Consider the following 23,772-nt stretch of genomic DNA (forward strand, 5'->3'; position numbering starts at 1 on the left):
GTCCTTAGGACGGCATTAGGATAGGCACGAATCCCTCACGGAGTCATGTGTGGGCCTGCGCTGACAGAGGCCGAGATGAAGGGGTTTTTTAGTGGCTGGGGAAAGTCCTGTGATTTTCAGCAGGACCCTTCTAGCTCCGGTCCACAGGCAGAATTCTTAGGTGAATGGCGGAAGATAGTCCTCCGCTAAGCATTCCCTCTTCTCGTGAGAGGTCATTTCTGGGAGCGAGTGAACCTCCTTTCTGGAATGGTTAGTTCTTCCCCGGATCGCTGGACGTGGGCCCGTCCCAGAGTTTTGGCTGTTTTCCCAAGTTGTGGAGAAAGGAGTTTTAGAGCAGTTCATTCAGTCAGTCGTATTTATTAAGCGCTCACGGTACAGTGCAGAGCACTGTACTAAGCACTTGGGAGAGTACAATACAACATAGAATAATGTCCCCCCCGGGTGACCCGATCCTCAGCAGACAGGGCACGTCACAGCACCTTCCCACTGCCTCCCCTCCAAGGAGAATCAAAGAGCTCCCGAGGAGGATTGCCGCTGAGTCCCAGTGCTGCCGTAGGTTTTCCCCCCTATCCAACTTCCCCCTGAACTCCTCGAGGCCTCATCTGATGGGTCTTCCCTTACGTTGCCCATTAGCTCTGCTTTGGCAGCGTTAGGAGTGGCTCAAGGGTGGCACAGAGAACCTACTTTTGTGTAGCTCTGCAACCTGCCTTCCTTTAAGAAGTGGCATCATCCCATGGGGATACCAGCTGGAGGGATGGATGGATGGATGGAGCTCTCGGGCCCATCTGGGGCCCCAAAGCCCCAGTAGTCAGTCCTTGTGTGTGTGCAGAGCACTGTACCGAGCCCTTGGGAGAGTAGACTCTAACAGTAAACAGACATATCCCCTGCCCACAACGAGCCGACGTCATGTGGCCGACTGGACTGGTTCATTGTTTGTTCCTTGAATTTTGGTACGAATCCTTAGCTTTAGAAAACAGAATTCCCTCCCACCCCATCCCTGCCACATCTTTTTGCTTAAATAACCTGGAAAGTCCCTGGTTGGGAAGACCTCCCCGTGCCCTGAAGCATCCTGCATTGCATTTGGGTTCCAGTTGCCCCGATTTGCAAGACTTGGGGGGGTGGGAGGGGGAGAATCTGAATCCCCAAGAAAGGGGAAAACCCCTCAACACATCCTGATTCCATTTTTGTTTGTTGGAGGGTTAACGAGCAGATAGACTCCCCTCCAGCTTTCTGCTTTCAGTGCCTCTTTCCTTTTTCTCTCATTTGCATTTGAGGAGAAAGGTAGCTTCACCCCAGCTCCCTCTCCACCTCTGGCCCACTTCCTAACTATTCTGAGGCCAGAGTAGCGGGTGGGGGAGGTGAGGGAACCACAAGAAACAGAGGCCCCTGTCCCTTCTCTCCTTTACACCACCTCCAAGCTCCCTGGTTAAGAAATCTCAGTTTTCTCTCTTTAAAAATGTGTTGCTTCTGGTCTCTGGAAACAGTAGCTTCAGACGTGTATCAACAGCTGATTGCAGATAAGGGCAGGGGAAATACCGTATCCCCCCAGAATGCTTTCAAGTGCCCCCACCCCAATTTAACATCCCTTGAGGAGTCTGCTACTGGTGGAGTGGGAGCAAGGAGACCAGAAAGCAGGGCCTTTTTAATGTTTCCTAATCGAATGAGTCACTCTCTTTCAAGTGTAATAACGTGCGTGTATTTTTTCTCTTGGTGGCTTTCTGAAAAGGAAAAAGAGCTTTCATTTTGATTTTACTTTAAGGTATCAGTCTCTCTAGGTTTCCGTTTCCCTCCCCACCCCCCGCCGTTCCTCGGTTTGTTTCCCCGGCTGGTCTTTTACGTCTTGTTTAACAGTTGGGGCAGGGGTGGGATGCCTGAACTGTGCTCCAAATTCCAGCTCTTCCTTGCTGCTTCTGACCTTTTTGTCCCAGGCGGCTCCATATTTTACCTGGCATTTTAGATTGTCGCTAACTGGGCACCCTGTGGTCTACTAAAGTAAGGCCCCCAATTCAGCTTTATTTAAAGAAAATAAAATACTACCTGCAAATCCTCTGAAAGGTTAATAGGAATTCGGAAGAGCGGTTATGTGGACGATATAACCTTTAGAGCGTGAAAAATGGAAAAAGAAATGGCTCGGTGAGGGCACCATCCCGGCCGTTGGAACTGGGAAGGGGAAGGTGTCCGTTCATTTGAGTCCCACGCCTGGTAACTCCAAGACCCTTTGGGAGTTGGAAATCGGATTTCCGTTCAAGGCGTTTCCGATCTTTTCTCCTCTGAACCACCAGGGAGGGCAAAACTCTCCTCCTCTCCATACCCGCCCCCATCCTCTACATGACCCCCTAGAGACTGTGGTTTTGAGCCACAGAGATTGGATTCCAGGAGCCGCAAGGTTCAGGGGTAAAGTCAAGGAGTCCCATCTTGAGGGTTAGTTCACTCAGGAAGGGACGCCGCTAAATGCGTGCCCCGGAAAAGGCTTAAATTAGACCGAATTTAGGGATCTTAGGTGATGCCAGTTCCTCCACCCCTCATCTAGCTTGGGTGCAAAGCGAAGAGACCCAGACCCATGTAATCTCTTATCTCCTCTGTGCCACCCCTTCAGGCTCCTTTCTGGCGACCTCGGAGAAATAACCCAGTTTTAGATTGGATCGGAAATGCACCCCAAATTCATTGTTTTGAAGACTGAATCCCATGCTCCAATTCCCAAGTCCATGCACCTGGGGACGGTTGAACCTAGCTTGAGGGGTCGGTCTGTTGCGTTACTGTCCTCTGACTTATAAATGCTGATGATTACTATTGTCCCCCAACGTGTCCAAATTTTTTCAGTTCCATCCTGTGGACATCTAGTTTTGTTTTTATGCTCTGAGAGAAGGGGATGTGGGATTTGCCATCCTGAGGACAGATATTTTTGCTTTTGTCCTCTGAGAGAAGGGGATGTGGGATTTGCCCTCGACCAAGGCTGACTTCACGGGACAGGTCAGTTCTCTTGCTTTCACTTTCCTTGGTGGTCTTCGAGGTCGCTGGCAAATTCTTCTCCAGATGGAAATCCGACTCCCAGAACGCCGCCCCAGGAGTTCAGATTTGGGTGGTCTTTTTTAAGCTGGACATTGCATTGATTATCATTTTTGATTTTTATTACAATGCTTTGTTAAGTGCTTGCTGTATGCCAAGCACTGTACTAAGCACTGGGTTAGATTCAAGCTAATCAGGTTGGGCCCAGTCCCACATGGGCCTCACAGTCGAAATAATTTTCATGTTTGCTAAAATGCTCTTCCCTTTTTGCCAAGAGTCCCTAAAAGCCCCTTCCCAGAACAAGCTGAAAATCTTCCGGTTCCCAAGTGACCGGCTCTCTTGTTTCTAAATCCTCTTAGGTCATTCCCCACGCTGACCTCTCTAGGTCCCCCACTGAGGAATCAGTCAATCAGTGGTATTTAATTGAGCGCTTACTGTGTGCAGAGCACTGTACCGAGCGCCGTCACCTTGTACGATGAAACGGAGTTGGAAGCCCTGCCCCTGAGGAGCATACAGTCTAGAGCGGGACACAGACATTAAAATAAATGGCAAAGATCCGCTTCCAAGAGCTTCTCTTCCATTCTCTCAGTTTGGAGCTTGTTCAAGGAGTCGAAGCCTCAGACATCCCTCCATTGCTCTGCTAAACAAGCCTTAGTGACTTTGAGGAAAAGACCAGTTGAGGGGTGCTCTTACCTCTGTGGTGGTTTGGTTTTTGGTTTTTTTGGTGTTTGGTTTTTTTTTCAATCCCTCTGGAATTTTATGCTGACAAGAACCATGTGTGATGAGCTGCTTCCCCATCTGTCCCCTTCCAGTGGTTCCCTCTGCCCAGTTGAAGGCTGGTACCCTCCTCCCCCCCAATCAGATCCCCGTCCCTCTTTGCTCCCCGTTTCTCGTTCTGTTTGTTATGACGACCGCCTGACGCATGTACTGCCTGCCAACATGCCATAGAACGTGTGACAGCTTTTCTTTGTTTCTCTCCTAGCACTTGCTAAATATTCTTAATAAGCGTTACAGTGGGGAGAGGATTGGGCCTGAGGAAGAAAGCCAAATGTGGTATTTTTCCCTCCCCCACCTGTGTTTCTCTTGTTTTACACTGGGTGACACGCTGGGTTCAGTCAAGGCTTCCACAGGGGCTGGGCTCATTTGATTCTCTTAATCCTGGCCTGCTGAGCCACTTAGGGAACGGAGGAGTCCAAACCCACAGAAAGCCTATTCGTTTACTGTAACAGGTTAGGCTCTTCTAAGGCCAAAGAGCCAGCGGCGCCTGCTTGCTCTGCCTGCCACCATTCCTAATAATTCTGCCTCCCATTCTCTAGCACAATAAAGCCTTCAGGGGAGAGTCCCTGCAGAAGAAAATAGACCCATTCTATTTTCAAAGATGTGGGAGGGAGAAGGGCAGCAAATACCCCCCCCCATCTCAATTAAAGTATCAGTGGGAGAGCGACAAGAAACGCTGGTTTGGAGGAGCGAGGAGGGCGTAGTCATCCTCTGAGCCCGAGGTATCAGCCAGCCTTTCCCTTTCTCATTCAAATCCTGGGTTAATAACCATGGTATTTTGTTAGATGCCTACTATGTGTCAAGCACTGCGTAGATGCGAGATCATCAGGTACCATAGAGGATTCACAGTCTAAGTAGGAGGGAGAACAAGTGTTTACTCCTCATTTGACAGATGAGGGAAATGAGGCTCAGAGAAGTGAAGTGACTTGCCCGTGGTCACACAGCAGGGAAGTGACGGAGCCAGGATTAGAACCCAGATCTTCTGCCTCGCAGGCCCGTGCCCTTTCCGCTAGGCCACACCGTTTCTCAAAATCAAAATCAACAACGCTAGGGAGTCGCATCGGGGATTCTGTTTCCACCTGTGGCCCCAGGACCCTCGGGGTACGCGTGTGAGGGTTTGGCCTCCTGGCCAACCCCCCACCCCGATTTGGGGATGAAGAACTCAAGCAGGAATAACAGCTGGGACAGTCCACGTCATTTGGGGGATGGGAAGCCCCGTTTCTAACCCCGGGATCCTGTATCCATGGCAGTGTGCAGCCAGGGTAGGGATTCTGTCTTGGGGCTTCATTCTGGAATATCCTGGGATCGCTCTCACCTTCCCCTGACTTAGATGTGGTTTCCTCTGGGAGGCGTGGGAAGCATTTAGAGTTCACCTATGTGGTCAATCCTGTACCCTAAGGGCCGGTTTCTGAGGTTTGGCAGGAAATGCCAAATTCCCATCCTTCCCTGGCAGGGCAGGCTCTTCAAATCTGCAGGTACCCCACACATAGTCTACTCAGGCACTCTGGTTATAAACAAATAACCGAGATTTAACTTAGTTAAAAGTTTCAGTAGCCCAGTAGGCGGACAACCAAATCCTAACCGAATCCGGGTATAAGCAACCATCCCAGGTCTGTGACTTGATAATGACTAGGGATAAGCATTTATTCCCATCAATCAAGCAGTGGTATTTATTGAGCACTTACTCTGTGCAGAGTACGGTACTAAGCGTGTGGGGGAGTACATCACGGAGTTGGTAGACACATTCTCTGCCCACAAGGAACTTATTACAGTCTAGAGGGGGAGACAGACATTAATAGTAAAAAAGAAAAATGCAGAGATATACATGAGTGTTGTGGGGTGAATAAAGGATGCAAATCTAAGGCCCTCCAAATCACTGCTGCACTTAGCAGCCCTTCTATAAATCATAATCCACAGGTCCTTCCTGGAGATTTTGGCTTTCCTGGCAAATCCCAGCTACACACTTCCTTCTCTACTGGAAGTCTGGCGGGGACTGCCTCTCTCCCCTTGCTCTGGGGTTTTCCCACTTTCCTACCTCACCTCCTTGGCCCAATACCTCCCCTTGCAGAGGTCCCCAGGTGAGGACCTGACATCCCGTGAAAAAAGCCCTCCCTCCGAAGGGGTCCTGATGAATGAGCAGGTGCCCTGTACGAGAAGTCTCTGGGCCTTTCCCTCTTAGCTAAGTGTGGAGTTAGCGTGCTGAACTCTCACAGCCTCAACCTTGACTTCTCCCTCGGAGCCACACGGTGGTCCTTCCCTGACCCCCCACCCCCGGAAACGTTTAAGGATGCCCTCCTCCTCTTCCAGATCCCAGGTTCTAAAGCTTCACAAAGTGAAAAAAGTCCTGACCCGCACCATGCTCGCGCCCTGCCTCATAGTGGCCGAGTTTTGACCCTTTGTAGACGAAAGTTGTTCACTGTTACTGGTCCGGCAGGGGATTCCATAAAGAATAGACGTGAAAGACATACCTGGCCCTGGTTAATCCCGGAGGTTATTCATTAATAGGTCCCCAAGCCCTGAAAGCTGCAAATGGACAATAGCAAAAGGCTCATGGTGCCTCACCTTTCATCTCCTTGGCTATCCCTCTGAAAGTGCAAATAGAGAAAATGGCCAATCTTCTTATTTTCAGCACCCTTTCCCGTCACATAAACTCTGCATATAAAAATCATCATTTATAGGAACACAGCCCTGCAGACGCTCCCTAAACTGAAATCAATCATATTTATTGAGTGCTTACTGTTACAGAGATCTGTACTAGGCGCTTGGGAGGGTATATTATGACAGAGCTGGTAGACACAATGAGCCGTTTAGAAGGGGAGGCAGACATCAATATAAATAATCAATCAACAGCTATGTCCATAAGTACTTTAGGGCTGAGGGAGAGGTGAATAAAGGGAACAGATCCAAAGTGCAAGAGTGACACAAAAGGGAGTGGAAGAAGAGGAAATGTGGGCTTAGTCAGGGAAGGCCTCCTGGAAGTGGTATTTCAGTAATCTATTAATTCTTCCGCTGAGGAAAAGCCGAATCGGACAAGAAAAAAGCAGTGCATTAACTAAGAATCCTTGTCTCCACTTGACCGAACTCTTGCCTTATTTCATATAGCCCGCAGGGCTTGGTTTTCCTCAGGCTGCTTTGCCCCACAGGCACCCGTCCTCCACCCCAAAAAGCCCCTGCGGTAAGTGCGGAGGAAGTGTGGGAAAGGCCCAATGTCCAAAGTCAGAGTTTGTCATCTCCAATCATTTTTCCTGCTTAGAAATACAACATCCAGGCAGCCTTGTTTGGCATAGCACGTCCAAATCACCACGGGAGGGTCCCGGGCAGCTGCAGGTCTTCTGAAACCAAACCAGTGTCACCCACTGTAATTCAGGGTATGTACTGCAGCTTCTGGGTGGTGTTTGCATGAACCTGGAGGTGCAGCCTGGCTTTTGAGACTCAAGCGCCATCCCTCGTATTGTGGCATTTGCTCCGTTTTATAGTTTGTCCTCGATACCGAAATATGCCGGTGCTCAGCTGCCTTCCATACCTGTCTCAAAAGGAAAGTATCGCCGAGAAAATGGGACTGTTTCGTAAGCTTTGGGAATGTAATTCAGCACAGAAAGCTTTCTCAACACGAGGGAAAGGGGAGAAGGGTGGAAGGGTGGGGGGGGATGGGGCTTTCTAAAAGTGCTGCCCTTGTCGGATTTTGCTTCCTGAAAAGGCTTTGGGACCCCCAAAACAGGGAGATGGGGGCCTGCCGTCTAGCCCAGGGAATTTCGGGAAGGGGCCAGTGGCATCCCTCTGAGTTTTCTAAAGCACAGCGGATTCCCAGGTGGAAAAAGGAATCTCGCTCACCTGTGAATCCCAGAATGTCCCTGGGGTCGGAAAGTATCTGAAGCTGAATGAGTGTGGAAACAGAGCAACCTGGGCGATTTTCTGTGCCACGAAAAAGAGCTCGTCTGCGGGAGAGGTGGTCCCAGACGCTGAATGGTCCCAAACACCGGCCCTGGCAAGATGAGAGGGGGTCGGTCAAAACCTTCTTAGGGGGTTCTGTCAGTGTATTTACGATCTTGTCCGTGATTGGGTTGTTAGTAGGGGTTGCAGATCAGTCGTATTTATTGAGCACTTGGAAGAGCACAGTACAAGAGAGTTGGTAGATACTCCCCCGGCCCATAAGAGGCATACGGTCTGGTCAGTCAACTGTATTTATTGAGCGCTTACTTTGTGCAGAGCACTGTATTAAGCACTTGGGAGAGTGCAATATAAGAATATAACAGGCACATTCCCTGCCCACAATAAGCTTACGATCTAGAGGGGGAGACAGACATTACAGTAAATTACGGATATGTATATAAGCGCTGTGGGGCAGAGGATTGGGGTGAATAAAGGCTACAAACCCGAGTGCAGGGGAGATGCAAAAGGGAGAGGGAGTAGGGGAAATGAGAGCTTAGACAGGGAAGGCCTCTTGGAGGAGATGGGATTCGAATAAGACTTTGAAGGTGGGGAGAGTGACGGTCCGTTGGATATGAAGAGGAAGGGTGTTCCAGGCCAGAGGCAGGACGTGGGCCAGGGGTCGGTGGTGAGACAGACGAGATCAAGGTACAATGAGTAGGTTGTTGTGAGAGGAACAAAGTGAGCGTGGTGGGTTGCAGTAGAAAATCAACGAGGTGACACCAAGTGGATCGCCGCCCCGATTCCAGGCGTTGCTTGCCTTGCTCGGTCTTGTGAGAACTTCTCGAGATTATTCAAGTGTCATCCCCCTTCTGGCATTCGTTCAATCGTATTTATTGAGCGCTTACTGTGTGCAGAGCACTGTACTAAGCGCTTGGAATGTACAGTTCGGCAACAGAGAGAGACAATCCCTGCCCGACAATGGGCTCGCAGTCTAAAAGGGGGAGACAGCCAGCAAAACAAAACAAGTAGTCAGGCATCAATAGCATCAAAATAGATAAATGGAATCATAGGTATATACACATCATTAATAAAATAGAGAAATAATATCTACAAATATACACAAGTGCTGTGGGGAGGGGAAGGGGGTAGAGCAGAGGGTGGGAATAGGGGGAATGGGGAGAGGAGGAAGGGCAGAGAGAAAGGGAGGGCTCAGTCTGGGGAGGCCTCCTGGAGGAGGTGAGCTCTCAGGAGGGCTTTGAAGGAGGGAAGAGAGTTAGTTTGGCAGACATGAGGAGGGGGGACATTCCAGGTCAGTGGTAGGACGTGGGCCAGGGGTCAACGGCGGGACAGGTGAGAGAGAGGCCCTGTGAGGAGGTGAGCGACGGCAGAGGAGCGGAGCGTGCGGGCTGGGCTGGAGAAGGAGAGAAGGGAGGGGAGGTAGGAGGGGGCGAGGGGATGGACGGCTTTGAAGCCAAGAGTGAGGAGTGGCACTGTTACTGGGGTGACTTTTGGGACAATCGATTCTAAGGCATCACATCTGAAATGACCCCTCTGAGCAGGACCGTGCCAAGAATGCTCATGAGTTTGATTCCTTTCACCTATTACGATTGGTGGGAAGTTATTTCCAGGAACACCTTCCTGACAGTGATATTCTTGTGCCTCAATGGGGACTTGAAAAACTAAGCAAAACAAAAAACCCACTCTGTGATGGATTCAACATCTTTAGACTGTCAGATCCTGAACTTCGGATCCACCTGGTGGGTATTGTAGCTCAGGCGTTTTCAACTTTGTTCTTGTTCCCTGCAGGGAGGAGATGAGGAGGAGGAATGTAAGGGTAGAGCCAAGAATGGCACCGGGGGTCTGAAAACCAAGGATCAGGAGGGGAGCGGCTATCGATCGGTCGTAGACCTGGTTGGGTCACCGGCATGTTGCCTAGTGGGTGAGGAGAAGGGGTGGCACCACCTCTAGACCGAAAAAACCTCCCCGAAGCCTCCTTGGGGAAAAATTTCTTAAGGCCGACTTTCGATTCTGGTTTTCGGCCGTGTTCCGCCCGAAAACTTGGGTCATCGCAGCCGGGTGTTGAGGCTGTCCGGGTCGTCGAGCCTGGGCCCGGGCGGCGAGCCCCGGGGCGGGGGGGGGGGGGGGGGCTTTGTGTCCAGCTCGCCGGTCCCTCGGTCCTGAGAGACGGGCTCTCCGGATTCCGCCTCACCTCCTGAATTCTCTGCCACCGAGAGCCCCCGGGGGATGAACCCTGGATAAGGCAGGGCACACAATTTGCCCAAAACACGGGTACTTTCCTGCTTTTCCTCTTGACCTTATCTCCCAAATGACCCAGCAAAAGGACCAGAACTCTGCCCTCCCAACCCGGAACGCAGTCCTGGTAGACTACCCCGCCTCCCGCTTCATTGATCTTGCCTCTGCTTCAGCCCTCGGGTAGACATTAGAAGACAATGAATATTTTCAAAAGCAACACCTTACTCTTTCCACGATGCCAGCGGTTTAACAAAGGCTGCGAGACCGTGGAGGGAAAAGGACATTGGATTTCTTGAAACCGATTTCAGAAAAGAAGAAAGCATCTTTCATTATATAGAAAGCCATTCTTTCATCAAGTAGATCGTGTTGCCTTTGTGTTTGAAAAGACAAGCGGAGGTGCTCTCCCTTGCTAGAAATTCAGCCCTGGCCTGGAGCTTTTTTATTCCTCTCACTCTACAGGATCTTCAGAAGTTGTTCCCGAGCCACTTCTCAAGCCCACATCACGTCACTGCAGTCAGCCAATCAGTGAATGGTTTTTTGTTGAGGGCTAACTGTGTGCAGAGCACTGTTCTGAGTGCTTGGGAGGGTAAATTATAGCAGAGTTGATAGACACGTTCCCTGCCCACAGGGAACTTAAGGTTTAGAGGGTCGTATAGTATTGGATAGCAGTTGGTTTCCCACAGTAGCGCTTAACAACTGTCACCGGCAGTAAGCCAACGGAGCTGCCGGGGCCCGGTGCCCTTGACCGACCCTCTCTGCTGCTCCTGCCCCATCTCAGCCAATCCCGAGCCCTGCCAACCCATGTCGGAAGAGACGAGCCTTGTCTGGTCGGGTTGCCAGGAGAGGGGACTCCTCTGGAAGCGGGGAAGCAGAAGTGGAAAACCCATCCAAAGGGTCTTCCTACAGTCTCCTGAAAGAGGAATAACCCTCACATCCTGGTGACACGGAAACCTTTTCCGGGGCTCATTCTTTTCTCTCTGGCCTGACTCATAGAGACATCCCTCTTCCCCCATTTTGCTCAGTACCAGACAGCTTTATCTCAGGGGTAAAACAGTCCCATCAGTGAATAGCTGTTCAGATGACTTCACTGACTCACTAAGGGAAGGATGACGGTATTTCTTCAGCCATCTTTTGGCTTATCACTAGGCAGAAGCCGTAAAAGACGGGACAGCTAAGTTCCTCTGCTTCCTGTTAAAGATTCCAGGAAACCAGCAGTGACTTTTTTTTTTTCTTGGTATTTGTTAAGCGCTTACTATGTGTCGGGTGCTTTACTAAGAGCTGGGGGTAGATACAACCTAACCGGGTTGGACACTGTCACGTCCTTCGTGGGGCTCACAGTGTTGATCCCCATTTTACAGATGAGGTAACTGAGGTACAAAGAAGTGAAGCGACTCGCCCAGGCCACCCAACAGACAAGTGGATGAGCCAGGATTAGAACCCAGGGCCTTCTGACGCCCAGGCCCTTACCCTTTCCACTAGGCCAAGTTGCTTCCCTGACTAAGTTAGTAATTAGGCATTCAAATTTTGCACCTGTCAAATAAACCTAGCTGTGAGGAATCTTCATTCATGGGACGAGTCCACCGGACCAGCCAACTGGTCTTGAAGTTTTACAGTTGTACAAAGAGGAGATCCCCATTGAAGTTTTCTTCTTAAATTTCTAAATGATGTCCTCAGGGCAGTATATTGGTTTTTTGTTTGTTTTTTTCCCAGCCTGTGCTGTGTTCATCATTATTATTATTATTATCAAGTGCCAAGTTGTTTGCGAATCATAGCGACTCTATGGATGTATTTTCTCCAGAACATCCTGTCTTCTGCGGTAATCTGTAACTTTCATTCATTCATTCAGTGGTATTTATTGAGCGCTTACCGTGTGCGGAGCGCTGTACTAAACACTTGGAAAGTCCAGTTCGGCAACAGATAGAGACAATCCCTACCCAACAATGGGCTCACAGTCTAGAAGGGGGAGGCAGACAGCAAAACAAAGCAAGTAGTCAGGCATCAATACCATCAAAATAGATAAATAGAATCATAGGTATGTATACATCATTAATAAAATAAATTGAATAATAAATATAATAATGTTGCTATTTGTTAAGCACTTACTATGTGCCAAGCACTGTTCTAAGTGCTGGGGGACATACCAGGTCATCAGGTTGTCCCATGTAGGGCTCACAGTCTTCATCCCCATTCTACAGATGAGGTAACTGAGACACAGAGAAGTTAAGTGACTTGCCCAAGGTCACAGAGCTGACAAGCGGCAGAGCCGGGATTAGAATCCATGACCTCTGACTCCCAAGCCCGGGCTCTTGCCACTAAGCCACGCTGCTTGTACATATATACGCAAGTGGGGTGGGGAGGGGGTAGAGCAGAGGAAGGGAGTAGGGGCGATGGGGAGGAGGAGCTGAGGAAAAGGGAGGCTCAGTCTGGGAAGGCCTCCTGGAGGAGGTGAGCTTTCAACCTCGCCTGAAAGAAGGTCATGGGTTCTAATCCTGTCTACTCCACTCGTCTGCTTTGTGACCTCGGTCCAGTCACTTCACTCCTCTGTGCCTCATCAGTTGCCTCACCTGTAAAATGGGGATTGGGACCAAGACCGTGTCCAACCGATTTGCTCATATCCCCCTCGGCGCTGAGTACGGTACCTGGCGCGTAGTAAGCTCTTAACGAATGCCACAGTTATTACTGTTAATTATTAGATGGAAACTCTTTTTTTCCCCTGAGCAACGAGGAATTGGTCTTCCCTTTAATCTTCCTTGAGAAATGAACCTCCTGAGAGCATCCAGAGCCTGGATGACATGTCTGCGATTTCCCCGGCTGCCCTATGGGCCAAGGTCGTTGCCCGAACCGACCCAGGCTTGAACTTCTCCCAGTTGTGGAAGCCAAGATCCCGCCCTCCGTATCTTCTTCTTCTCCAGAAGTCCAGAAACATGTGGGAGCCTTTCAAACTGGAGACTGGACGAGGAGTAGGGGGTCTTCCCTGTCTTCAAAGGGGCAGAACGGAGGGGTTTTCTGTTTCTGTTTTAGGTCTCCTCGCCTTTGGAAAGAACTGGTGGCTTCCAGCAGGACCATCTGGCTGGGTTGGGATCCCCGTTTGTCGTTTAAGTCGCTCCCTGCCACTGACTTGCTGTGGGAGAGAGGCAGACAAATCTCTGAAAGGGATTTCGGCTGCTGAGACTCAGTGGGGAGATACGGGGATGCTCTCAGAAGCCCTGAGCGAGGTGGAAACGGGAATGGCTCCCGGGCAGGGGAGTGCAGTGGAGAGCTCTCTCGGTCAGGGGACACCGTGGCTGAACGGCAGAAATGATCTGGGCCGGGTTGCTTTCCCCGCCTTGCTTTCGTGAGCTGTAGAGCTTTTGAAATAAAGGGGAGTGCGTACCATTTTCTTGTCTCTTAAGGCAGATGTCCGGGGTGGCGCCTGGGGGGAGTCGTTTTACATCAGAACCGAGTTAGATTCCTTTCACTAGATTTTGAAAAGAGTTCCGTATTGTCGCCCACACCTCCACCCTCCCTCTCAGGCCACTGCTAGTCTCCTCCTCCCCCTTTGGAAGGAGTCAGGATTTTGGCCGGGATGTCGATGGGAGGCCCGAAACCTCCCAAATCTTAGCTCAGAGATGTGGTGATCCGTGTCGGATTCTTGGTATTGCTCTGTGCAACAGAGTGGTCTCAAGTGCTTGTGTCTCCCCTGTTCAGGGGCGGTATCTTATTCGCTTTGGAAAAAGAGCTGGCTCTCTGGGGCGAGTAGGTTCCGTTTGGTGTCTGCTAGTTATTGTTCATGTGGAGACTGACATGTAGAGAGTCAAGGAGTCAGAATGGGGCTGATGACATTTCTGTTCAGTAAGTCAAGCAGTGCCTGGATTATTTGGAAGAGGTCTTCACCCCGCTCTGCGGGAAAGGCAGGAAACCTCTTCAGTTCAAAAAAAAAAAAAATTAAAAAAAATTGGCGACCGTTAGATACTTTCCAGCTTTGTGATTCTGCCGCCGATTGCAGGCAAGTCAGCGCTGAAAAAAGACAGAAGTCAATGCTTGCAAATTTTTAGTTCTGCTGCATGCCTGTAGATGACTTTTGCACCTGAACTTGTGAAGAAGTGTTAACTCTCTGTGTTTTCCTGTCTCTTAGCCCTGATGAAGAATCCTCCCAAAAGTTCATTCCCTTTGTTGGGGTGAGTATTTACTCTGACCTTCAAGTTTGATACTTTTTCTGACATTCCCCCCTCCCCTCCACCCTCACCTCCTCTCGATCCCCCAGTCTGCCGTCTTGTCGTCGCATCGGGCAGATGGGTCTTAAATCAGGATTTCATCTTCGGTGGCCCTTCTTTACCTTAATCCTATGAGTGTATTCTAGAAACTTCTTGAGATCGAGCTGAGATATTAGCAACTAAGAAAGCCCGGCACTGTTATTACCGTTTCGGCAAATGGCTCACTGTAGCCGCTCTCAACCCCTCCTCGGTTTCGCTTCAAGGAGCTATCTGCCAAATAAGCAGATGTCGGCCCTGCTATTTTTGAAGTAAAACCCCAAGTCAAAAATTCGGGTCTCGGCGAAGAACTGACTGCTCTCGGCAAGGTGGTGATTTCACCTGGGCGGAGGGTACCCGGGGACGATCGCGTGGCTCAGGTGTTCACGGAACTTCCCAGGAGGGGAACGTAACCCGGCCTTTGTGGGTCTCTCCCTGCACTCCAAGGCTCATCCCTATTGGCTTTTTTTCCGAGCTGGGAATGAGCAGGGAGGGCTGTGGGAAGTTCTAGTAGCGTCACTACTGGTTCTTCAGGGGGACGCCTAATTTAAAATTCAACTCTAGGTTAAGATGTAGGTGGATGGGAACGGTATCTGTCAGATTAGCCGATCGTGGAGATTTAACGAGTGCGGATTTTTAGAACCTTTAGCTTCTTCGGCCATTTTCAAGATCTTTCCCCTCCAGAATACATCAGTGTGCTGGGTCCAATTGTGGATTGTTACCTGAAAATGAGGATTTTTCAAGCAACTGTAAGACAGAGGGAGGATACAATAGTCATGGGAGGTCTTTGCCTCTGTGGTAGCGAGGTGCTCTTCTTGTCAACAAGAAGAAGAGGTTTAACACTCCCACGACGGGGCGGCTCAGCGGGAGGCTTACTGGACATGTGAGATGATTCTTCCCTGTGCCCAGATAGGGTTGATTTAGCTTCTTCATAAAGTGATTTAAGTCATTCCTACCACATTGATTTAGAAGCAGCATGGCCTAGTGGATAGGGCACCGGCTTGGGAGTCAGAAGGATCTGGGTCCTAATCCCAGCTCTGCCACATGTCCGGTCCGTGACGTGGGGCAAGTCACTTAACTTTTCTGTGCCTCAGTGACCTCATCTGTTGTAAAATGGGGATTAAGATTGTGAGCTCCAGGTGGGACAGGGACTGTGCCCAACCCGATTTCCTTGTATCTACCTCAGCACTTAGAGCAGTGCCTGGCACATAGCAACTAAGCAGGGGGGGAGAGGGGGAGCGGAAGCGCTGTTCAGAGGTGGTCACCAGTGAGGCTGGGAGGTGTGGTGGACACCGGCGTAAGCCCTGCTCTGTCAAATGTCCCCCTGAGCAAAGAAAACCCCCTCGTATTGGGCGGTCTGTAACACAGTCTCGGAGTACTAGGTGACAAGCTACGGATCCTTTGTCCGATCAGTTCCTTCGCACCCCCACCACTGCCTTGAGGAACGGAAGGGCCCCAAAGCCAGATTCCCCGGCCCAAGGGGACGCGCCTGCAGTGGCTGTCTAGGGGCAAAAGGCCAGCGTGGCACGGGGGCATCGAGAGAGTCTACCTCACTGCTCCCTCGTGCCCTTCGGGACGACGGCGGCCAGTCGGCCGCTCGCACCCGGAACGGGCTCCGCGGGCTCGCCGCCGCTGACGTGACCGCCTCAAGCGTCTCTCTTGTGCCGGCGCTTAAACTCTGCGGTGGGAATTAGGGAGGCTCGCGTATAACTGGGGAGGCCCGGGGCTTTCGGGGCGGCAGACTTCTCCACCCCCGGCCCAGTGCTCCCCCCGAGACTCAAGACGATTACGGATGAGAAAACTCACCCGCCGTTTCGTTGCCTTCTAGGTGGTGAAGGTGGGAATAGTAGAACAGTCCTCCGCAACGTCAGGTAAAGCGACGCCCCGTTATCAGACAGTCAGTGGAACTTATTGAGCGTTTACCGTACTAAGCGCTCCTTTCCCCCCGGGGTGAACGCGGTGTTCCCTAGTGGAGAGAGCTCAGGGCTGGAAGTCAGGAGCCTGGAGTTCTAATCCCAGTTCTGCCGCTTGCCTGCTGTGGGACTTAGGGAGGGTCACTTGGCTTGTCTGGCCTCCGTTTCCTCTTCTGTAAAATAGGGATTCGGTACCCGTTTGCCTTCCCCCTTGGTCTGTGAGCCCCATGTGGACCGTGACCAATCTGATTGGATTGTACCTTCCTCAGTGGTTAGCGTGCACGCCACATAGTAAACGCTCACTGTATACCATTATTATTATTAATATTTGCTGCTTAATATATTCAGAGTTTATATAAGAAGCAACAAGACCTAGTGAAAAGAGCACGGGCCTGGGGATCACAAGGACTAGCTTCTAATCCTGAATCCTCCACTTGTCTGCTGTGTGACCTTGGGCCAGTTACTTCACTGCTCTCGGCCTCAGTTCCCTCATCTGTTAAATGGGGATTAAGACTTTGAGCCCCGTGTGGGCAGGGACTGTGTCCAACCTGATTCGCTTATTTCTACTTCAGGAGTTAGAACAGTTCCTGGAACGTAGTAAGCACTTAACAAATGCCATTTAATACATACATAGATATAGATATATACTGATACTGTTTAATATATGTGTGTTTGTTAATATCAGTCAATCAATGGTATTTATTGAGCTCTTCCTATGTGCAGAGCACTGCACTAAGTGTTTGGGAGAGTAACAATAATAATAATGATGGTATTTGTTAAGCGCTTACTATTTGTGGCTCAGTGGAAAGAGCCCGGGTTTGGGAGTCAGAGGTCATGGGTTTGAATCCCAGTTCTGCCACTTGTCAGCTGTGTGACTGTGGGCAAGTCACTTCACTTCTCTGGGCCTCAGTTCCCTCATCTGTAAAATGGGGATTAAGACTGTAAGTCTCACATGGGACAACCTGATTACCCTGTATCTACCCCAGCGCTTAGAACAGTGCTCTGCACATAGTAAGTACCTAACAAATACCAACATTAGTATTATCATTATTATTTGCCAAGCACTGTTCCAAGCGCTGAGGTAGATACAGTGCTCTGCACACAGTAAGCGCTCAGTAAATACGATTGAATGAATACAAGGTAATCAGGTTGTCCCACATGGGTCTCACAGTCTTAATCCCCATCTTGCAGATGAGGTAACTGAGGCACAGAGAAGTGAAGTGACTCGCCCAAAGTCACATAGCTGAAAAATGGTGGAGCCGGGATTAAAACCCAAGACCTCTGACTCCCAAGCCCGAGCTCTTTCCACTAAGCCATGCTGCTTCTGGTAATACAATGCAACAGAATTAGCGGGCACATTCTCTGCCCATAACAAGCGTACAGTCTTGAGGCGGGGGAGACAGACATTAATATAAACAATTGGTCATGTATAGTTTAAAGAGATGTACAGAGTGCTGTGGGGTTGGAGGTGGGATGAAGATCGAACGCCCAAAGGTCACACAGCTCCAAATGCATTCATTCATTCATTCAATAGTAATTATTGAACGCTTACTATGTGCAGAGCACTGGGTAGACAGTGCAGAAGGGAGAGCGAGTTGGGGATGTGACCTTAAATATGACATCATATTTAAGAATATTAAGAATATTTGAGAAGCAGCGTGGCTAAGTGGAAAGAGCCCGGGCTTTGGAGTCCGAGGGCATGGGTTCGAATCCCGGCTCTGCCACCTGTCAGCTGTGTGACTGTGGGCAAGTCACTTCACTTCTCTGTGCCTCAGGGACCTCATCTGTAAAATGGGATTAAGACTGTGAGCCCCACGTGGGACAACCTGATTCCCCTGTGTCTACCCCAGGGCTTAGAACAGTGCTCTGCACATAGTAAGCGCTTAACAAATACCAATATCATAATATCGCATTGTACATTAATGTATAATGTGATATATACGGTTAATTGAGCAGTGCAAAGACGTGAGGCCTGAGACCTACTCCGTCTCTACTTGGAAAAATACACGCCATTTGTCGCTGCTTCGGTCTGTCGAAAGGATTTGCGATTCCTCTTGCGTTAACAGTCGCAATCCATTTTGCCCCTCCACCTGAAGGATTTTTTTTTTTGCATCACGCAGACCCTTCGGGACCAATTTCTTGTCCAGTTTCTCCCCATACCCCCTTGGGGTCAGCAGCCGGCAGCCTCCCTTTCCCAGAGGGGCTCTGAGACTGGTAGTCGGGACCCAATTCCGAGCCCAGGTCCGGCCCGTCCAAGTAGAAGCTAAGAAATGGGATTAGCGCTGCACCTCCGCCTGTCTGGCTAGTGGTCGTTGGCCTGCCCCGTCCCCCTGGATAATGATGATTATGATGGCATTTGTTAAGAGCTTACTATATGCCAAGCACTGTTCTAAGCGCTGATGATAATGGTATTTGTTAAGCACTTACTATGTGCCAAGCACCGCTCTAAGCGCGGAGGTAGATACAAGGTAATTAGGTGGTCCCATGTGGGGCTCACAATCTTAATCCCCATTTTACAGATGAGGTAACTGAGGCACAGAGAAGTGAAGTGATTTGCCCCAAGTCACACAGCTGACAAGCGGCAGAGCCGGGATTAGAACCCACGACCTCTGACTCCCAAGCCCGGGCTCTTTTCCCTAAGCCACGAGATTCCATCCTGGTTTCTGGGACCAATTCCCCTCCCCATCCCCCGGCTGTTGGGGCGAGGATGCGGTTTCACAGCGCTCCTCATCACGAGAAGCAGTGCTCCCTAGTGGATAGAGCACGGGCCTGGAAGTCAGAGGACCCGAGTTCTAATCCCAGCTCCATTACCTGTCTGCTGTGGCACCTTAGATAAGTCCCTTCGGCATGGCGTAGTGGATAGAACACGGGCCTGGGACTCAGAAGGTCATGGGTTCCAATTCCGGTTCTGCCACTTTTCTGCTGGGTGACCTTGGGCAAGTCGCTTCACTTCTCTGTGCCTCAGTTCCCTCATCTGGAAAATGGGGATTGAGACTCTGAGCCTCATGTGGGACAGGGATCGAGTCCAACCCGTTTTGCTCATATCTTCCCCAGCACTTAGTACAGTGCTTGGCACATAGTAAGCGCTTAACAAATACCACAGTTATTATCTTCTAGACTGTGAGCCCGTTGCTGGGGAGGAATTGTCTCTCTCTGTTGCCAAATTGGACTTTCCAAGCGCTTAGTTCAGTGCTCTGCACACAGTAAACGCTCAATAAATGCGATTGAATGAATGAATGAATTCCCTCATCTGCAAAGTGGGGATTCACTACCTGTTCTCCCTCCTACTTAGACCGTGAACCCGCTATGGGGACAGATGATCTTGTATCTTCTCCAGCGCTTAGTACAGTGCTTGGCACATAGTAAGCACTTAACGAATACCCCAGTTATTCTGATGACGACGAGTATTATCAGTGATTTGGCGTTTTCCGTCCAGGTGATTCGGATGATGCAGCACCCTCCAGCTCCACCGTTCTTTCCTCCACGCCCCCTTCGATGTCTCCTGCTGGAAAGGAAGCCTCACCCACCCCACCCTCTTCTCCATCTGTGACAGGCAGTTTCTCTTCTCCCAGGTAAACCCTCTCCCGCCGCCGGCTCTCGTCTAATCGGAATTCTTGCCCGGGTCCCTGGCTCTTCCTCCCAACTCCCAGGAGCGAGTCCGTGAGCTTCGATCAAGCAGCGGTATCTATCGAGCGCTTGCTGTGCTCCGAGCGCGCTACTGAGCGCTGGGGAGAGTACACGACAACAGAATTAGCAGCCACTTTTCCTGCCTAAAACGTGCTGACAGTCTAGAGGGGGAGATAGGCATTAATGGGAATAAATGAGTAATATATAGTACGTAATTTAAAGGTATAAATTGGCTCATCGGTCAAATGGGGATTGAGATGTGAGCCCCACGTGGGACAGGGACCGTGTCCAACCCGATTTGCTTGTGTCCACCCCAGCGTTTAGTACAGTGACTGGCACACAGTAAGCACTTAAATACCACAGTTACTAAGTGCTGTGGGGTTGAGGGCGGGGTGAAGATTATAAATCCGAAGGTCACAGATGGAAGCGCGGTTCAGCGTTCCTAGTCCCCTTCCCAGCCAGACTGAGCCGACCGTGGGCAGAGCCCCGCTCGGGTTGCTCCTGGGCAGACTCAGACCCACAGAAATCTCTGCAAGCAGTAGATTTCATCTCCTGTTCAAGCTTCTGTGCAGAAGTGGAAATTGCAGGTTGAAATAATCAAGCGGGGAGAATCTGGGTGGCCTAGTGGAAACAGCGCGGGGTCCGGGAGTCACAAGATCTGGGTTCTCATCCCGGCTCGGTCCCTGTCTACTCTGTTACCTTGAGCAAGTCATTTAACTGCTGTGTGGCTTTAGTGGATAGAACAAGGGCCTGGGAGTCAGAAGGAACTGGGTCTAACCCCGCCTCACCCTCTTAATCCCCATTTTACAGATGAGGGAACTGAGGCCCGGAGAAGTGAAGTGACTTGCCCAAGGTCACCCCGCAGACAAGTGGCGGAGCCGGGACTAGGACTCGGATCCTCTGACTCATCCGTCAGTCAGTCAATCGAATTTATCGAGCGCTTACTGTATGCAGAGCACTGTGTTAAGTGCTTGGGAGAGGAGAATATAACAGTATGACAGATACATTCCTTGCCCATGAGGAGCTTACCATCTAGAGGGGAGAGACAGGCATTAATACAAATAAATAAATTACAGATACGGACATAAATGTCTTGGGGCTCCAGCCTCGTGCCCTTTCCACTAGAGGCCACACCGATTCGGGGCAAGCTGCGACGGCAGAGACTTTAGTTTTACTCCGCGGAAGAAGGCGGTGGTGAACCACTTCCGTATTTTTTACCAAGAAAATCCTATGGATGAAAATCCATAAAGTCACTGTGAATCGGAAACACCCTGACGGCATTTGATGATAATGATGATGTGTGTGTGTGTGTGTGTTTTGTGGCGGGGGGAGGGGGCAATCCCTTAGCAATCAGGCGAGAGAAAAGGAAATAATGGAAAGTGAATTGACCCTTTTCCCCCTGTTCTCCCTTCCAGCCAGAGTGCTGGTGCTGAATTGATGGGCCTGCAGGTCGATTATTGGATCGCAGCGCAGCCCATGGAAAAGAAGAAAGACCCAGAGAAGAAAGATCTTCCCACTGCCAAAAACACACTGAAATGCACTTTCCGGTCTCTCCAGGTCAGCAGGCTGCCCTGTAGCGGGGAGACAACAGCCACTCCGACCATGTCCATGACGGTCGTAACAAAGGAAAAGAACAAAAAAGGTAAGGAGGGGAGAACTCGCCCAGGGAACGGCTGTCGGCCGTGAGACTTGGGCCAGGAGTCGAGCGGGATCGGTGGCAGGGCGGAATCGGACGGGATCCACGGAAGCAGTGAGTCCTAGTAGACAGAGCACGGGCCCGGGCCTCAGAGGACCGAGGTTCTAATCCCGGCTTTGCCACTTACCCGCTGTTGTGACCTTGGGCGAGTCACATCACTTCTCTGCCTCAGTTCCCTACTCTTCAAAATGGGGATTCAATATGTTGTTCTTCCTCCTACTTACCCTGTGAGCCCCACGTGGGACAGGGACTGCGTCCGACATGATTATCTTGAATCTTCCCCAGGGTTTAGAACAGTGCTTAGCAAATATCATCATCACCATTACTATTATTACTTCAGTGCTGGTGGACTTATCTGGGTTCTCGGAGCTTCATTGCACAATTTGATTGAGAAGCACAGAAAGAGCATGGGCCTGGAGATCTGAGGACCTGGGTTCTAATCTATTTGTTGCCAAATTGTACTTTCCAAGCGCGTGCTCTGCACACAGTAAGCGCTCAATAAATACGATTTAATGAATAATCCCAGCCCCGCCCCTTGTCTGCTGTGTGACCTTGGGCAAGTCACCTCACTTCTCTGGGCCTCAGTTCCCTCATCTGCAAAATGGGGGAGTAAGACTGATCCCATGTGGAACTGGGGCTGTGATTGACCCGATTATCTCGTGTCCGCCCGCCTTCGATCACTCCTCGATTCCCCTGACCTCCTGCTCCACCCCTCCTCACCCACTCACCAACTGGGACACACATCCGATCTCACCATCTAGCCACTGCACAATCTCTACCCTCACCAACTCTGAAATTCCTCTCTGACCACAACCTCCTCATGCTTTCTCTCCCACATGCCTCCTCCCCATAAATCTGTACTGTTCCCCCACAGAGACCTCCGGTCTTTTGACCCCATCCAATTTTCGTGACTCATCTCACCCTGTTTAGCCTCCATACCCAAACTACATTCCCTTGAGAATCAAACTGACGCTCTCAACACCACCCTCTCTACTGAACTCAACTCACTGGCCCCCCCCATCCCTTCGTCGATCTCATACCACTAACCCACAGCCCTGGATCTTCCTCTTCACTCCTGTGCTCCGGCTGCAGAGCGTGGCTGGCAGAAATCTAGATCTCAGGCCAATTTCATCCATTTTAAGTTTAGTCTTGCAACTTTTAACTCTGCCCCCTCCTCTGCCCGGCAATACTATTTCTCCATCCTTGTTGACACCCATGCCCGTCGCCCTCACCAGTCGTTCCAGATATTTAACTCCCTCTTCCTCAGGCCCCCAGCACTCCCTGCCTCCCCCATCCCTGGCCCCCAGTGACTTCGCCACCTACTACATCAGCAAAATTGACAGTAACAGTGACATCTCCCAAAAATCTCCCAGCCCCTCTCCAGTCTCTCCCCTCTCCTGCCCCTCCTTCAACTCTCCCATCTTTCTCAGCAGTATCTCTAGAGGAAGTCCCCTGCCTTCTCTCAAAATCCACCCCCTCCACCGGCGTATCCAATCCCATTCCTTCACACCTCATCAAAACACTCTCCCCCTCCCTAACTGCCATCTTCAACTGTTCACTCTCCAATGGCTTCTTCCCCACTGCTTTTAAACATGCCTAAATCTCCCCTATCCAAAAAAAACCCTCCCTCGACCCCTTGACCCCACAGCTCCCTCCGGTTATCGCCCCATCTCCCTCCTGTTTTGTTGTGTTGTCTGTCTCCCCCTTTTAGACTGTGATCCCGTTGTTGGGCAGGGATTGTCTCTCTCTGTTGCCGAATTGTACATTCCAAGCACTTAGTACAGTGCTCTGCATACAGTAAGCGCTCAGTAAATACGATTTAATGAATGAATGAATGAATGAATTCCTCTCCGAACTCCTTGAGCGAGCTGTCTGCACCTGCTGCCTCAAGTTCCTGTCCTCCAATTCTTCCTTTGGCCCCCTCCAATCTGGCTTCCGTGCCCTTCACTCCGTAAAATCCACCCTCTCAAAGGTCACCGATGATCTCCCTCTTGCCAAATCCAACAATCTCTACTCCATCCTAATCCTCTTTGACCCCTCTGCTGTCTTTGACGCTGTCGACCGCTCCCTTCTCCTGAAACGTTATCCAACCTAGGCTTCACTGACCTTGTCTGCTCCTGGTTCTCCTATCTTTCTGACCGCTCATTTTCAGACTCTTGCACAGGTTCCTCTTCTCCTTCCCATCCCCTAACTGTGAGTGTCCCTCAAGGTTCAGTTCTGGGTCACCTTCGTTTCTCCATCTACACCCACTGCCTTGGAAAACTTCTTCCCTCGCAGGGCTTCAACTATCACCTCTATGCTGATGACATCCAAATCTCCATCTCCAAGCCCTGATCTCTGTCCCTCTCTGCAGTTTCACATTTCCTCCTGGCTTCAAGGCATCTCTACTTGGATGTCCTCC

At 50.5% G+C, this 23,772-nt stretch overlaps 1 protein-coding gene across 14 annotated transcripts in view; it reads left to right on the forward strand.

Moving 5' to 3' along the window:
• Positions 1–23,772, forward strand: part of PACS2 (phosphofurin acidic cluster sorting protein 2) — a 161,262-nt gene that overhangs the window by 130,311 nt on the left and 7,179 nt on the right. For 13 of the 14 annotated variants that reach the window (XM_029060929.2, XM_039910781.1, XM_039910715.1 and 10 more), the window contains 4 exons: positions 14,021–14,063; positions 15,964–16,006; positions 19,485–19,620; positions 21,091–21,317. In XM_029060929.2, coding sequence (XP_028916762.1) covers positions 14,021–14,063; positions 15,964–16,006; positions 19,485–19,620; positions 21,091–21,317 — 449 coding nt within the window. Of the gene's footprint in view, positions 1–1,726; positions 1,760–14,020; positions 14,064–15,963; positions 16,007–19,484; positions 19,621–21,090; positions 21,318–23,772 lie in introns of all 14 variants that reach the window. The other variant, XM_039910796.1, reaches the window with a different exon arrangement.

The sequence above is a fragment of the Ornithorhynchus anatinus genome, chromosome 1 (assembly GCF_004115215.2).
Source record: "Ornithorhynchus anatinus isolate Pmale09 chromosome 1, mOrnAna1.pri.v4, whole genome shotgun sequence".
Taxonomy (NCBI): domain Eukaryota; kingdom Metazoa; phylum Chordata; class Mammalia; order Monotremata; family Ornithorhynchidae; genus Ornithorhynchus; species Ornithorhynchus anatinus.